The sequence below is a fragment of the Pteropus alecto genome, unplaced genomic scaffold, assembly GCF_000325575.1.
Source record: "Pteropus alecto unplaced genomic scaffold, ASM32557v1 scaffold189, whole genome shotgun sequence".
Classification (NCBI taxonomy): domain Eukaryota; kingdom Metazoa; phylum Chordata; class Mammalia; order Chiroptera; family Pteropodidae; genus Pteropus; species Pteropus alecto.
In genome coordinates this window covers 3,507,657-3,524,489 of record NW_006442117.1, presented here as the reverse complement: position 1 = coordinate 3,524,489, position 16,833 = coordinate 3,507,657, and the positions used below count along the sequence as shown (strand labels likewise).

The following is a 16,833-nucleotide window of genomic DNA, read 5'->3' as shown; positions in this document are numbered from 1 at the left end:
CGAAGGCCCCGGGAAGGCGCTTCTCACGCCCGCGTCCTGGACACCCGTCCCGGCCCCGCCTGTCACTGGTAAGTACAGGGCTGCTCCGCCAGCACCCTCGGCCTGAGTCGCACATTTCCCCTGGGAGACCAGAAGCATCAAAACGTCAATGGCCTTAGTCCTGCCACAAACATAAACGCCTCTCGGACGGGAGCGGGGAACACTGGTGTAAGCACACACTGTCCCCTGCCACTGTGACCCCAGCGGGAAGGGGAGGACCCAGGGCCTGGGTGGCCCACCTGGTGTGGAAGTTCTGAATGTTGACGTTTCTGTAAGGGGCGGTTTTCCTCTGACACCACAGCAGCAGGCCTTCCTTGGCAGAGGTTTCTGGAATGTCACCCAGCCTTGGTCCCTCCCCCAGGGAGCCAGCCGCCAACGCATCGTCTCTTCTCGTAGTTTCTGCATGAGGGTGGGAGCTGGGGCCCCGCACCCAGTGACCGACTTCTGATGACACTTAAGGGACTCGGAAAGGACACTGCGGGTGCAACTGCAAGTTATGACTTCAGGGTTATTGGTAACTTACCTTTTTTATAAAAAAATTTTAAAATGTGTACAGTTTATGACCTACCTAACCTATCACTCACCTCATTTATAATTTATACTCTGAGGTAAATGGATTCACAGAGGCCACTGTGTCTCAAATTTATTTCCTTATCTAGAGATTTTATAATACTTAAAGGCTTTCGGTGGTAAGTTTCAAGTTTCGCCACTTGAGTTTTGACCATGTTAAAAAAACACCCACTCCCTGTGGCACCACGAAGCTGTGCTGCTCGGCTGTCCCGCCCCGGGGAGCACAGGGCGGGCACTGACACCCCAGATGCCACAGTGACCACCGCTGCACATCCCAGAGGCCATAATTCCTCGGGCTGCTCCAGCCACAGGCCGAGCGAGGGAGGGCACATCCCTGCCATATGTGGGGCCCTTTGAGTGAAGTTTAGGCTTAAGGACTCCCCATCGGCCTGGCCGAACCGGCATGAGGTCGGCACAGCGCAGTGAGACTCGTGGTCCCCAAGCCTTCCCTTCTTTCCTCCAGCCCAGGTGTCCGCCAGGTGCTTTGGCCTGGAGGCTCTTTCTGCCATCTCCTGCTCCCCCGACTTTACCCTCCACAGGCATCTCCCCCCAACAAATCTCTTGTCCTTCTGTCATGGACTGAATGTTCATGTTCCCCCAAATTTCACAGGTTGAAGCCCTAACCCCTAGCATGACGGTTTTTAGAGATGGAGCCTTTGAGAGGTAATCAAGGTTTTATGAGGTTATATGAGGTCATGAGGTCATGATGGGGCTAGTGCCCGTTTAAGAAGAGGCAGCAGAAAGCTTGCATGCACAGGTGCACACACTGTCTGTCTGTCTGTCTTTCTATGTCTCTGCCATGTGAGGACACGGCAAGGAAGCAGCCGTCTACAAGCCAACAAAGGGCCTTCAGCAGAAACCAGCCATGCTGGCGCCCTGAGCTTGGACTTCCATCCCCCACAAGTGTGAGAAGTAACGTTCTATTGTTGAAGCCACTCGATCTGGTGCTTTGTTTCGCTGGCCTGAGCAGACCCCTGCTACTCCCATCGCGGCCCATGCTGCTGGAGGACACACGGCTACACACGGCAAACAGCTCGAAGCCACTAACGTAACCCAGGCTTCTGCCTGACTTAGGTGTTAACAGTTTTGAAAGCCCTGTAAACACCTGGACTGTTAACTAACACTGGACCCTCAACTTCCCTTTCAGTAAGGGCTCGAGGGTGACTTTTCAAATCAAAGTAAGTATTCTGTTGTTATTTCTCTAAATTGTCCAATCTAGTTCAGACTTTCCCCCCGCACATAACCCAGATGAAATAAACACACTACCCAAATTTCATGTGCAATAAGAGAATTTGAATGACTCCTACCTATGTCTCTGACCTAGCAAATTCCTGTAAATGAGTAAGACTGAACGTTCTAAAGCGTTATCAGCACACTATCTGGCGCAGAAGCTGAAATGCGAAATCCATACCTACTTGTGGGCTGTACCCTGAACCGCCTGCCTTTGGGTCCTGGCCGATGTCACTAGTAAGGAAAACTACACTGGGAGGAAATAATGCTCTATTTTATAAAGTTTAAATGAAACTTAGGTTAGGGAAGTAAACAGAGGTGAGCGGTCCAATAAAATCTTATAATGCTACTGAAGTTCAGACTTTCGAGTCAGTGAGCCTCACCCAACCTCTGTTGGACCGCGTCTGAACGTCTTAGGAATGAATGTAGAACGAAGTTCTCTCCCCGTTTCATTGGCTGTTCTCATCGAAGACAACTCTCGCACCCCCAAACCCAGGCCTGCAGCGAAAAGCCAACGGGCCTGTGCCAAATGTGTCCGTGACTGTGGGATATTCTGCTGCTGGCGAGGGCCAGAACGTGGCCACTGGCACACACACGTGTCCACACACGAAACCCTGACTGCGGGCGTGAAACGCGCGTTACAGACAGGCGGTGCCGCTGTCATTCCATCGTGCAGCACCGAATGTCATTCCATCATGCAACCCCACGTCCTGGCATCTGGACCGCCCACCACCAGACTCAGCACGCTCTCATTTATTTCTCGTAAGAGACTCATCATTCTGATGAAGGAAACTTGCTCCTCGAAAAATTCGGTTGCAATAATGTCTTTTTCTATATAACATACATTATGAAAACAAATTAAGATGATTTTACTGTAGACTTACAGAAATTAAGTGAAGTTGTTGCAAAAATGACTCCATAAAGTAAAACAAATACAAACATAAATTAGCAAACTAACATCACTTACTATGTTGGTCACTGAAGGACATCTGCTCGAAGAGGTTTAGACACATGGCTAAATTTTGAATATTTAAAATTTCTGATCTTCTGAAAAGCAGATTAATATGTCTTTTTATGGTGATATTTTAGACACTACTATAGTTTGATTACATAATTATCATTAATAATTTGGGGAAAACTCTCTAATGGATAATACCATTCATAGCTACACCTGAAACAGAATTAAGTTTTAAATTAATATCATCGCAATTTGAAGTTTGTAACCAGTGAGAAAAAAACCTGAGGTCAAGTTCACTTCTGTAAAACAGGATCTGCTACTCCAGCAAAGGCACTAGTGTGAACAAGATTTTTTAAAAATAGTATCTGTTCTATAAAGTAGGTTCAACTGTTTAAATATTTAAATTTAGAAGTATATCAAATTTATAAAATTATTAGATATTACTTTTTTAATAAAGCAAAAACTTTTAAGAAGCATCTTGTTATTTTCATTAGCATGAAAGGAGTGTACTTTATTAAAAGTACACTGTACAAAGTTTTTAAATTCGGACTATATATTAATTCAAGCTGGCTGTCGTTCCCGAGCCTAAATCATTGAGGTTTTGATATTATTTTATCTTAGGTCATGTAAATGTAGCTTCAGTGCTAGAAGAGAATAATCTAAGTGGATCAGAAACTCCTTCGGGGCAAGTACCGTAGGCTTCACGTCATCTGGTACAATGGTAGGCAAACTGCTGATTTTTAATGTTTGTTGATAGATTAGTAACTAAAATCATTTAAAAAGACCAAGGTCAGAGGGTATCGTCCTGAGGAGAATTATAAACAATGCCCTCACCCCTCTTCATTCAGGTATCTAGTTACCTGTTAGGTGACAAAGTTAGGGGAGGCAAAGTTAACTGGACAATTCAAACTGCCCTTAAATATGTTCTGCGATGACATGCTCTGTGATTTGAGGCCTAAATAAGCAATGTTCTAATTTTAAGAATGTCAATTTGACAGTTTTCAACAGTGCTGAAGTCATCAAAATATTTAGAAGTATAGCAGGCATAAAAAAACGAAAGATTTTCATCTTTAGGGGTAGCACCAAGGAGTGGGTCTCTATTACAATGACAAATGGCTGTTAGGCCAAGGGAAGGAAGGGAGGGAGGGAGGAAAGAAAAGAAGGCAGGAAGGAAAGAAGGAAAGGAAGAAAGAAGGGGGCAGAGAGAGGGAGAAGGGAAGGAAGGAGGCAAGCAAACAAACATGGATTTAGATTTTTTTGCACCTAAAATAAGTGTTTCAGCTGTAAGTCTAAAGAACTCTGTTATACCTGTGAATATACTGGTATAATAAGCAATAAAGAAGCTCAAAAAACTGTTCATTTTCAAAAGAGACTTCTGTTCTGAACATGTGCTCATGTTTTCCAAAACGATTCCGCCCCCATGAATGAAAACGCACTGCCGGGGTCTTTTCCCGTAGAAATATAAAACTTGTGAAAAACCAACTTACATATCTTTCATTCGATCACGTAAGCGTTCAATTTTATAAAACTGTATTCAAATTTTACCTTGTAAGCTCAGTTTACAATTTACTCCAAGTCTCGTAATATAGTTGGATTTTTAGCCACGTCCGTTACCTTCGACTGAAATGTCCTGGATGGCGAAGCGGAGGATGATAGTCCAGATCATGCCCAGCGTCATCTTCACGTTGCCGTCAACGATTTCTTTAAGGGACAAATCCAACAACACGTTCATGTACAGATAACATAACGAGTGGATAAAGTTTTCCTATAAACTATGTCTCCCACGAGTTGTGACTCCGGAGATATTGGAAAAAATATATATGGAAAAACCAGTTTATATTTTTATAAGTATCACAGTGTGTCTAGTTACAAATGTGATATTCATAACCAGATGTCTCTGATTTAAATGAATTCTGAATTAATAATAAGCACGAGTTTTGCACATGCATAATCACTGAAAATACCCGTGAGTTTCCAAAATTTAAAGACTAGATGAGCAAGCCCCTTATCTGTGGGGACACGTTCCGAGACCCCCAGAAGACGCCTGAATCTGAGGGTAGTACAGAACTCCCCCACACACACTATGTTTTTTTCCTGTACATACACACTTTGTCACTTAAATAAGGAAGCACTTCACGGCTTCTCTTCAGCGTACCTGAGCTGCCGGCATCACCACTCTTGTGCTTTGAGTCATTATTAAATAAAGTAAGGGTGACTTGGACATGAGCACTGTGACAGTAGATCTTATGATCGAGATAGCTACTAAGTGACTAATGGGCAGGGAACATCTACGGCCTGGAGCCGAGGGGCGAAGGGATGAGTCACACCCTGGACGGACGGGATGTGTTGGGCGCAGGAGGCCCCAGCCCTCACCGCGGAGTGTGGGAGCCAGACTCCTGCCTTACTGCTTGTGTGGGGCCGGACCTTGCGACGTCCGGGTTGGCAACGCTACATGCTCACCTCCCGATTCACTGGGCTCTCCTCCCTTCTCCGCCAATTTACCCGCCCAAAATGTTCCCACCGCAAAAGCCCACCTCGAGCCCCATGTAAGTTTCAGGTCCCCCCGCGTTCAGGGCTGACGCCATCTCCGCTCAGCCTGGCTGTCACTCTTGCTACGATAAACCTCACCTAACCCCTTCGGCCTTGTGTGTTCCTCCTTCAGCGAACCTAATAGGACAGTACAAGACTTTATCAGGCCACTCAGAACGGCGCGCAATTTAAAACTTTTGAATTGTTTATTTCTGGCATTTTCCGCTTAATATTTCAGACCATGGTTGGCCATGGGTAATGGAGCCGCGGAAAGTGAAACCGCGGGTCCAGGGGACCGCCGTAATGAACCACGGGGAACGCAGGCCCATCTTTACCCCGGTCCCTCTTCCAGCTCCCTGGCTGGCGGGTTCACGGGTTCACAGGCGCAGCTGTGCTGAGTGAGAGGCAGGCTGGTCTGAGCTCCCGCCCGCTCGCCGGGGCTCCTGATCTCCCACAGAGGACGAAGGGGCCACGTCCCCCTATTCACTAGTTCTAAGGGTCATTGGGATATATGAGCTCTTTCTCATTCCTATAATCGGTTTGAAGAAGATGGCATTATATGTGACTCTATTCTTCGCAAATGATCCTGGAGCCTGGTCTGCCATTCCCGGCACATCTGTTCTCATCTGTGAGTGTCCAGAGCCTAGCGGAGGGCCTGGCAGCACCAGGTGCCCGTGCAGGCCCACGGCCCCGCCAAGAGGTCAGCGTGGCATCAGGGTTATCCCCACCACAGCTCACCTTCAGCCCCGATGGACACCAGTTTCACGCCTTTGCTGGCTATGTAATCCAAGGCTTTGTTGACATTGGCGATTTTGTGGAATCGCATTTTTCCTCGGTCAGGTTTGGGCAGCCTTTCCCCTATAGGATAAAAAAAGAACAGTAGAGACAGAGAAAGTGGCCCCTTGATGCAAAATCAAGATGCCAAAACTCAGAGTCGTGCTTTCCTTACGTGGAAATGGTTATGTGTTTCTGACGGGCCCCGTCCCTAAACCACAGCACGGGGGACTCTAACTATGAACTTTCAAGATCAAATGGACCAGCGAGGAGCCATGCTCCTGAGGCAACATGCTTTCCAGATCTGCTGGGAGAGCCCGGGCCACCTACGAGCCAATGAGAGAGCCGCTGGGTGTCCCTGGAGCTTTCGGGGCTGCCGAAGAGCTGTCGGAAGAACTCAGGGCAGCCTTGTCAAATCACAGAGGTGGCTGCCAGGACTCAGCTCAGACAACTGATCGTGAAGACAGATGGACCGGGCAGACCTGCCATCTTCCTCCCCAGCCACACTTCAGGTGTGAGCCACTCTCCAGTGCAGAGTTCTACACCCCAGTTGAAGTCCAGGGCAGAGCCTGATGCCGCTGAGACTGAACTCCTGCTTCCATAGTCGTGACGACACGCATGCTGGCTTTTTGCACAATTTCTGCAATACACACTCACCGGACTAAGAGTGGAGAGGGCAGCGTGGTGGGCAGTCACGTCAATGTCAATTTTTTCTTCTCTTATTTTGTTACAAGGTGGATGGTATAAACATTATTTTAATGAGTCAATTTTAAACAAAATTCACTCCTTTTTATTTTATTTATTTTTATTTTTTAGGCCAGGCAACCCTCACAGATTGCAAGGATCTTGTCAGCTTACAATCCCTTATTTTTTTATTTTTTATGCCTACAGCACCTGGTCTTCCTAGGCGGTCTCCCATCCAAGTACTAACCAGGCCCGACCCTGCTTAGCTTCCAAGATCAAACAGGATCGGGCTTGTTCAGGGTGGCATTACCGTAGACAAAATTCACTCCTTTTTAAACAGAAAAATAACTCCAGTCAGACTGCTCTTTGAAAGGCTTTCCTGGCCAAAAATACCATGTTCTTGCTCAGCCAGGGTCAGAGAGAACTCGTGATACACACACAAGTACAGGAGGGGGTGTGACAGTGACACAAAATGCTTCAGACCAACCTGAGATGACTTCCAGAAGCAGCATGAGCTTCAGGCCATTCCTGAAGTCCTCCTCGATGTTCTCGATCTGCGTGCCAGCTTTCCTCAGGTGGGAGTTGCACCAGGCAGTAAAGGTCTGCAAGAGAACCACGCGCAGCTCAGCTCCGCCCACGGCCCCGCCGTGGGATGGCACCCGGCACCGCTCCGCCCACCGCCCGTCTGTGGGGACAATGCCTGCCCGAGAACCATACGCAGCTGAGCTCGGCCCGTGGCCCTTCCAGGGGATGACGCCCAGCACCGCACACGTCCTGGAGAGTCTAAGGGGCTGGAGCTCCTTGGACCACCAAATAGAATTTGATGGAAAGAATGATTTGAGGCCCAAGGTAAGATTTCAGTAAAGGTTCCTCTTTAGAGACAAAAAAAGAAAAATCATTAATTTGGTGTACTGATCTCAGTTTTGCCTTCGGTTTCCAAAGGTACATACCACATTTACACCTGTGCCTTCACCTTCTGAAAACTTCGTACTTTGTAGGAAAGATAGATTCAATCAGGACATGCTTATCCCTTGCATATGACAAAAAATAAGCTTGCTTGCAGAACGAAGAAATAATGTTTAAAGACTGTTTGAATGTCTTACTTTTGAGCAGAGGGCGGGTGGTGTGTGGCAGAAAGGGGAAGGGAGAAGAGGCCTGTCACCACTAATTATCGATAACGAGTTATCTTGAATGAACAACAGTTTTAAGACAGTAACTAAATCAATTAAAAAAATGTGCATTATTGTCGATCATTAAAATAAAAAATAAGAGCAGCAGCAATAACGACCTTGGATTTCGAAGACAGTCAGACGCAGCCCTGCCTGGAAGGGCTCACAGTCTAGTCACGCTAGCGAGTTACCAGGGGAAAGATGGACCGCATATTAAGTGGCATCCAAAGTCATTCTGTTTATTTTTCAAGCATCTTTTAATTTGGCTTCCACTTGTGTGCTATTTCCTGCCATAACCAGATTAGAAATGCTCCTGGCAGCTGCTGGCTAAGAATGCAAACTGTCCCCAGTCTCGAAGCAGCTGCTGGGCTCAAGAACAAAGTGCCTGCACAGTGCCCTGGGCGGAGACACACACTGACGAGAAGATGAGCGTCTCAGAAACGGACTTCTTCCAAGGAAACTATAGGCGGTTTCCATAAACGCGATTTTCCTGGGTAATAAAGAGGATTTCCAAATCTGACTAATCACCACTTATTTTAAGAAATATGGGATAGCATCAAGTTCTAGGGCAAAAAGAAAATGTAGGCATTTTCTTGGGTTTGCAGTAATAAATTTTACCTGAAGTGCCTAAACTGATGATTATTTCTCCTAAAATGCATCTCAACTTTAGTCAGAAACAGAAGACAGACTCTAAGCCATATAGTCTAGATCTGCACCCGATCAATGTGCCAGCCACTGGCCACACATAGCTATGTAAATGTAAATTAGTTAAAATTAGAGAAAATTACAAAATTTAGTTCCTCAGTTGCACAAGGCCATCTTCCGAGTGCTCACAAGCCACACATGGCTTGTGGCTGCTGTGTTGGATGGTGCAGAAAGTTCTATTAGGCAGTGCTACTCTAGATAATCAAATTTCATTTTCTGAAGCTAAGATTATTACAAGAGTCTACTATTTATGTATTTAAATATCCATCTATGTATTTGCTTTTTGAACATGGAACACATTTCCTTGGTTCAGAATTCGAGCGGCACGAAAGGCTTAAGGTGAAAAGCCTCTATCACACCATTACTCCCTGCCACCTGGTCCCGGTCCCCAGGGGTTCCGTTCCTTGGGTATCGCTGTACACAGACACAAGTACTTTAGCACAAATCACAGTATACACACTGTTCTGCACCTGGCCTTTTTCAGTCACTTAAAAAAAATGCAACCTAGAGATCACTTCATATCAGTGCAGATCACCCCCGTTGATGGCTGCATAGTCTTCCACTGTGGAGTATGTACTATACTTTACGTAACTAACCCCCTATGGGTTGCCATTTAGGTTGCTTCCAGATAACTAAGTTCTTACAGTAAAAAGCATCACAGGCCCCATTTTCGGCAAGCAAGACTACTTTAAAGGTGTGGCTTTTTAAAAACTGACTATGTTGAGACCAATCACATATCTAAATTTTGGGGAAAGGCACAAGAGAATAACAGGTTATGATTTTTTTTTAAGTGGAACTGACAAGAGGAAATAGAATGATATAAAATATTTATACGCTTGTTTTTATTTAGGTTCTACTTAAAATAGGCAAATATTGCTGGTGCAAATTACCTTACCTTATCACCTTACTGAAGTCCTGCATAATAAAAGCATCAGAAACACCTGTGGATATAACCCCAGGCTGCTCATGAATCAGCACAGCTTCCCGACCCCCACTCTGGAGTCCTGCGATGTCTGTCTGGTGCCACCTTGCTATCGGGACACATATAATGACGGTAACTTACCATAGCTCATTTTCAGTTGTGCAAATCCAGAGAACAAATTTAATCAAAAAGGCCGATTTACTGAGTTAAGCCTGAGTTAAGTGCCCCGTCTTTAATGGGTATCCCTCAGAGCCAATAAGGTGGTGCCTAACCAACTTAACTTCGGAAAAGGACCCCAACGTCTCTGTTGAGCGGGCCGTATTCCCGTGATGTGCAGTATTGTGTTTTCAAGCGGTGAATCTGAAGGATCGTCAAACCAGTAGTGTCTCCTCTGCAATATTCCTGGAATACCGGTGAGCGGGAGCTGGGAGCCCGTCCGACGACAGGCAAAGCCATTCCTTCCTTCATGAAGAACTTATCAGCAAAGTCCCAAACACATAAGAGCTGCGACACCACTACCTTTTTCAAAGTTAAATGATGTAACAACCAGTACAATGTGCTTAACGGCAAAAAAGTACTTATGTCTTTGTTGAAATGTTAGATGAGCTTGCGTTAATGAATTCTATGCATTTGGTTTTGGTTTCTTTTTAAGTTAATTAAACCTACAGACATAACTGCCGACATTGCAGACTATCCCATTGAGAGAAGAGAAAAAAGATCCTTTAATCAAAATGAGTAACATCTGTGATTATTTAGATCATTATTTACACAATGCAAGTTCACATCTCTATCTAGAACAGTTTATCACCTGCATAAACAGATGAGGACGAAAAAACCAATCTGAGTCTAACAAGGTTCTGAGGAGGAGTCCATTTCATGGGATCAATTAATAATCACTTCTTTTAGTGATGAGGTTCTAGTCCTGGCCTGGTTCCACGAAGACGACCTGTTCAATTTACTATTGCATTTTCTCCAAACAAAAAATCTGGCAACACATCATCTATAAGTCTCCTTTATACTTTTTAAACCAGTTATTACTTTAATAATAATTACAGAAAATACAAATTTCAGGTTGCACTTCTTGAAACAGAGAATCATCACAGTGATGGGGCTTTTCTGAACAAAAGAGCACAATGCTTCGGGGGTGAGGGGTGAGGGGAGGTCACAGGGAGGCTGAAGGCCTTTAGCTTCTACACCCATCAATTAAAACAACGGCATTATGTCGGGTCCAAAGTTCCAGGGCAGTACCGGAGTGTTCTATGATTCTGAGTTTGCGCATCATTTACTTTCTTCAGTGAGTGAAGACATCAACAGGCTCACGGTCAGTTCCTGGCCGGCACCTTCTGGGGTGGGACAGCCAAGCCCCAGGAAAGCAGTGGTCCCCAGAGGGAGCCGAGAGGACAGGCGGAGCCCGGTCCAGCCATGATCATGGCTCAGAACTCGGATGCTATTTCTGACTCTGACACCACACAATTATTTGTCCTTCAAATCCTGACACTTTCCCAGCTATAAAAAAAAAAATAAAGGACAATAATGGTCACGATCGGCTGTATGAAGCAGTTCAAAAGGTGATCAGGAGGAGAAATAGAAAAAAGCCAGCCAACAGTACCTGTGCAATGGTTCTGCACACGCTGTCACAGAAAACTCCAGAAAACCACACTCTGCTAAGTACGTTTTCTAAAGATGCTCCATTTCTGTTTCCATTTACAATAATCACTTTAATAATGTTTTCTTTTCCACGTCACAAATTCCCAGTTTGCCCAGGTTCCTTCTAATTGCTTTCCTGGTTCACTCTACCTATGTGGGAAGTGGGGAGGACGTTTCCGGAAAGCTGCATACAATTGTACAATCTCGGGGGCAGGTAGAAGAGGGGGCTCAGAGCCACGTCTCTGAAGTAAACGTGATCTCTGCTCAGGCATTTAAGAAAGGAGATTCCGCCTGTAAAAAGAGCAGGGTGTGGCAGAAGCAGAAGGCACTGGTTCGCCGCAAAGCTTCACGGCCCTCGGCTGGAGAGACCGGGCCACACCATCACGGGAGCATCTGCTCTGGGTCCTCGCAAATGCTGCAGCGCCCCAAACAGGCGGCCACTCCAGAATCACCGCAAAATCAGCAGTGCGACGTGAATTTAACTGACACTCAATGCTCTTTTAAAAACATTTAAAACGTGTTTTTGCTGCGGTTGACAATGACATTAGGGAAGTTCCCTGGGCCCAGAGTGCACAGTGGTGGCTGAGCCTTCAGCACAGTGAACACTGAATAATCTTCTGGTCTTGAAAAAATTCCAGATCTTCAAAGTTGCCAAGTGCCCAGGAACATTCTTCAACTACTTGGACGACATTTAAAAAATATAATCAAAGCAAGAAAGTACGTGAGTAGGAAAGTGTTCATTTTAAGGATCCTGCATGTACGACGACCCAATGACCAGATGTCTCGAAGTCCCTTTGGGGCCCTCGTGTTCTCATAACCTGCAGGACCCGGCATCCAGCCACATGGCGGACAGCCCTGTCATTCCCCACCCACAGCCCTCTGCTTAGTCCCCCAGATCCTGCTGGATAACATGGAGGCGACAGCTCAGTTTAGCAGTCCTTGAAAGACAGCGGCCCTAAAACTGAAGCCTGGCTCTGTGACCAGCTCAGCGTCTGATGTGGGCAAGTTAGCTGGCCTCTCCCCGTGGCTCATGTCTCGCCCTGAGGACGGCACTATCAGTCTAGTTCAACTAGCCGGCTGTGAAGTCTGATGAAATAAGAGAATAGAAAACACTTCACAAATGTAAACGCTATAGACCGCAGAAGAACAGCAGTCAGCTACGGCAATTCAGAGAAAGTGGGGGTGCTGTGGATTGAAAATGAAGGGAATTAAGTCACTGCAAAGAAAACAAAGACCGCCTGCAGTCACGATTTCAGTCTGCCTGGGCACCCGAGACAGCCCACCCGCCAGCACCAAGCGCGCACAAGCTCGGCATCCTGCACCGGCTGCTGCTGAGCAGACAGAAAGGGTCCGAGCGGGCCTGTGACCCAGTACCCAGGCCGGTACGGGTCTGAGAGTTCACAGCTCTGTCAAAGCACGGCATACCCCAACTTCCTCAGGGCGCAGGGTTTCAGAACATTAGTTTTTGCCCATGGGGGTAAAAATATTTTGCATGTGCATTTTTTAAAAACCGTATCCCTAAGGGACAGTTAATAGAAAGAGTAACATTCAAATCAGGACTTGGTTCATAATAGCATAGGTACAAAGAGCCTTAAAAGTAACTTGTGTGAAAAGGCAAACCCCACCGCTCCCCATGGCAAAGGGAAGGCCCGCAGTGGTTTCCCAGGCTGATACGCCTGCGAGCATCCACGCTATGCACTGAAAACCAGAAATGAACACTGTGGCTTTAACCCTGCCTCTTCCACCCGTGTGTCATCCACAGAAGCCAGCACCTCGCAGGTGCCCCTGTATTCACACATACAGAATGACTGCCTACTCAATACTGCAAGTTTAAACTGTGACGATTTCAGTCATAAATCAATCGGAACCTCGACAGTACAAAACACTGCTTTTAACTTAGAGTTCCAGGGAGACTCATAAACACAAATTTCATTACTCAAAGTAAGACAGAGGCAGCCTTTTCCCAATGATCGACCCCAACAAATTCTGCCTACAAGCGGGATTTCAGATCTCTCTCGCCAGTGTTAGAATACCTAACAATCTCAAAGTAAGGGGGTAGGAAAGCCACAAATGACTCCGGTTACCTGAGGCACATTGTCACCAGCACTCAGTAGTCTATAAAGATTCCTGAGAGGGACACAGAGAAGCAGGGATTTTGTTTTCTGTTCTAGACAGTGCCTGGAACACAGTGGTCCTCGGTAACTATTTGTTAAATAACATCTTATTTGTCAGACTTTCTGGAACAGATCAGAGAAAACGGCAATCAGCTTTTTTAAATTGGGGAGGGGAAGACTGAGGAGCTAAAAATCTGTATCTGCTCAAGTTCCAAGCTTTTAAAAATTATTATCATGTCAAACTTAACTGCAGAATCCTTACATGTTAAAATGCGCTCTGTAATCTTGCCCAAAAAAAGACCTTGTAAAAAATAAAAGGCAACCTCACCGCTGAGGTTATCTAAAAATAGGATAAGCTAATGGACGACACTTTAAGTGGGCAGGTTGAAGGCGCTCTGCTCTCCCAGAACTTGAATAGTCCTGTCCGGGTCTGGTTTTACTCCGAAATCCTGATCCATGAGTTCTAGGCTTCGATCACCAGGCTCATTAGACTGACTTGATTTGGTCCGTGAGCTGTTCATAAGGAGGCAGGTGCTCAAGACCCCGAGGCTGCCTAACGGTGGGGGCGGGGGTGGGGAGTGGGGGGAGGCGTTTCAAGTGTTTCAGTGAAACCAAATGTAGCCCAGACTAATTCCGGTTTGAGGAATGACCTCTCTGGTATGGGGAATCTCCTCCCCAACTTCCAGAAAGGACGGAACTAATTAGAGTTAACGGAATTCGGAAAGGGGAACCGGCTAAGGAGGCTGCTTCAGAGCGGGATAAACCTGAGCTGCCGTGGGAAACGCGTGCCTCGCCCAGAGCGCCCTCCGATGCCCTCCCGCAACTCTGCAAGGCACAGGTAGCGGGGAGCAGTGCCGAGCAGCTCCTGCCTGTAGACTAGCCGAGCCTGCTGCTCGGCGCAGGGACAGCCTCGGCCCCCACACCGGGCAGCTCGGTTCCACTGGGGCTCTGTTTCCCATTCCTCATCTAGACATGTGCCTGCCCTTCAGATTCTCTCTTGCACCGGCTGGGACACCGCTTCGGTTTGGTTAACATCTTTAACACATTTCCATTCTTATATTTGCATGAGAGTCATGATTTTACCTTTACTTAAGAATTGTCTTTTAATACACAGTTTTAGAGTCTTTCTTCTAAAAAGAGATCAACATGCAAATAAGCTAAAATATTCACTACTCCGATGTAAATTTTATTGATTCTGATGAAGACAGACAGTAATTAATACACGAGAATGGGACGTGGAACTAACCGAGTCCACCATTCGCTGATCTTGAATTACAGTGCGCGCCCGGGTCCAAGTCTCGGCTTACTGCGTTCCTTTCCCACGTCAAACTCTCCCTTTAAAATCCAACGTGTGTCCCCGTGTTCCCTCTTACACAGATCACCAGAAATAATACTGCATCGGACTTGAATTATTTAGCACTTTTCTCTGTTTCATACGGAGCTTAGATTTATCTAGAAGCTAACGTATTTCCATCTGTTAATTTCCTCCCTGCTCAGGAAAAAAATATCCTACAAACAGTTAATTACCACTTACAGGAGTCATTATTACTCATCCTCCTAATTCTTATTTTTCAACTGCAGTTACTCATCCCCCGTCTCTGGAATCCTCGGGGCGGAGCTGGGCAGCACAGCAAGCTCATTGAACACTTTTCTGAGCCACTGATGCTGGTTTGGGACCCGAAGTACCGCTCCATTAACTGCAAGGGGTATTTTTAAATTCTTGAAACAGAATTTTAATTATAAAATAAAGATGTAGCATTTTCACTTCTAAAGAACAGTTTATGGTCTTGATGAAACTCCCCATTTTAACTGTTAAATGGAAAAAAAAGAGTTAAGATTAGAAATATGCAGATTCTTTCCAAGCTATTTTAGGGCTAGAAGCATATGTTGAACTAACCAGATCAAATATCTTCAGAACAAAAATTGAAGACATTTTTGCTCTAAAAGGTTAAAAAAAAAAAGTGGTGAGCTCAAAGACCACATGAAAGCTATCGGTGCCTGGTTATCTGAGCTCGGAGCAATCGGCAGCCAGGAGCCCGACTTAGCCACTGGCTGGGAGCTCTGTGGGGTCACACCTGCCACCCCGTGCTGGCACAGCCTACATGGAGAATGCCTGAGGACTTTCTGGTAAGCAAGCATTTAAGGCTCCCAACAAACAGCCCTACATAACGATTGATCTTGAGCTGTGCTTCCCAAAATAGCTTGTTCCCTTGGAGCCTGGGTGCTTATGTGCAAGATGTGGCTCTATGACAGGGAGACCCAACTGTTGCTCGGTTTCAGGCAACAGCAACATTTATTGTATTTTCAATATTCTCTTCTTGAGGATGAATTCAAGCTTAAAGAAAAGCACACTGATGTTCCCCCCTCACCCATCCCAGCAACTGGGGAAGCAGCTTGTACTACGCAGACAGCAAAATAAATACTCTTTAATTCGAGTTCACCAAACTGTTACTATGTTCAGGGACCCAAATAAATGGCTGCCTACACAGAGGGATTAAGCATTCGTTTAGGAGACAGCCCTCTGTCACTACTTTCTCCGCACTGGTGTTTTGGACCAGAGCACAGTCATAAGTCGGGAACAGGCCCCAGGCAGGGACGGCTGCAGGTGCCTTCCACATATGGGAAAAACTCTGCATAACAGAAGGGTTTGTGGAAGTAGGGAAGCTGGGCCTTTCCAGACTTCCTGCCCACTCCACACGGGCGGGAACCAGGTGGAATTCCTCCCCAGGGCTCACGCTGAGTGGAAAGCACCCGTTAAATATGGAATAAACATATAATGTTCATATCCCGAGCCATTTGACAATTATATCTTATAGTATAAAACCTACAAATATATGCTTCTATATTATAACATAAAGTGATCTAGTAGGAAATATGGCAAAATTTTAATGCTAGTGTTCTCTAGGTTGTGACTTCTAAAATTTTCTTATCTGTACTTTCTATAGTGAACACCTGCGACTTATGTAATTATTACTGTACCTTTAAACAGTAACTAGTGAACATGTATACAACAGGTTCTTTGCTTTTCCATAGTCATCTATAACTATGTTATCTAGTTTTACTTCCTAATCCGCCATGTCTCCGAGGTTAACCCCTCCATGAAGTGCTACTTCAAGACTTCTTATGCTTCACATTAAAATCCCTCTTTTGACATCACGTTTGAAAATCCTAGTGGAGAAGGTACACGCTAAGTTCTAGGACCACAGAACAGAAACCCTCTGGAGAACTTTGTACCCGTCACCAGTCCCAGCAACGGAGCCCACTGTCACCACAGGGATCTCTAGCACGGTTCTTCCTTAAAGGACACTGAGGGTGACAGCCCCACCTGTGTCTTATAGAAACAAGGGAAACGTTTACATTAAACGTGAGTTTATCACACAGTAAATACACATATCACCACTTCACACCCATATTTTCAAGTGTGTGAACATGTGAACAATTTTTTTAGAAACAACTTAATCAGAAGAGCAAACCTAGAGATCTGACTTTGGT

The 16,833-nt window shown here is 45.7% G+C and overlaps 1 protein-coding gene and 1 pseudogene across 2 annotated transcripts in view; both read right to left on the bottom strand.

Annotated features, from left to right (window-relative positions):
- Positions 1–16,833, bottom strand: part of ACTN2 (actinin alpha 2) — a 62,172-nt gene that overhangs the window by 33,042 nt on the left and 12,297 nt on the right. For both annotated transcript variants that reach the window (XM_006920735.2, XM_006920734.3), the window contains exons 2-5: positions 7,272–7,386; positions 6,065–6,184; positions 4,412–4,498; positions 279–366 (exon numbers count right to left, since the gene is read on the bottom strand). In XM_006920735.2, coding sequence (XP_006920797.1) covers positions 279–366; positions 4,412–4,498; positions 6,065–6,184; positions 7,272–7,386 — 410 coding nt within the window. The remainder of the gene's footprint in view (positions 1–278; positions 367–4,411; positions 4,499–6,064; positions 6,185–7,271; positions 7,387–16,833) is intronic.
- Positions 6,983–7,101, bottom strand: LOC112470037 (annotated as a pseudogene).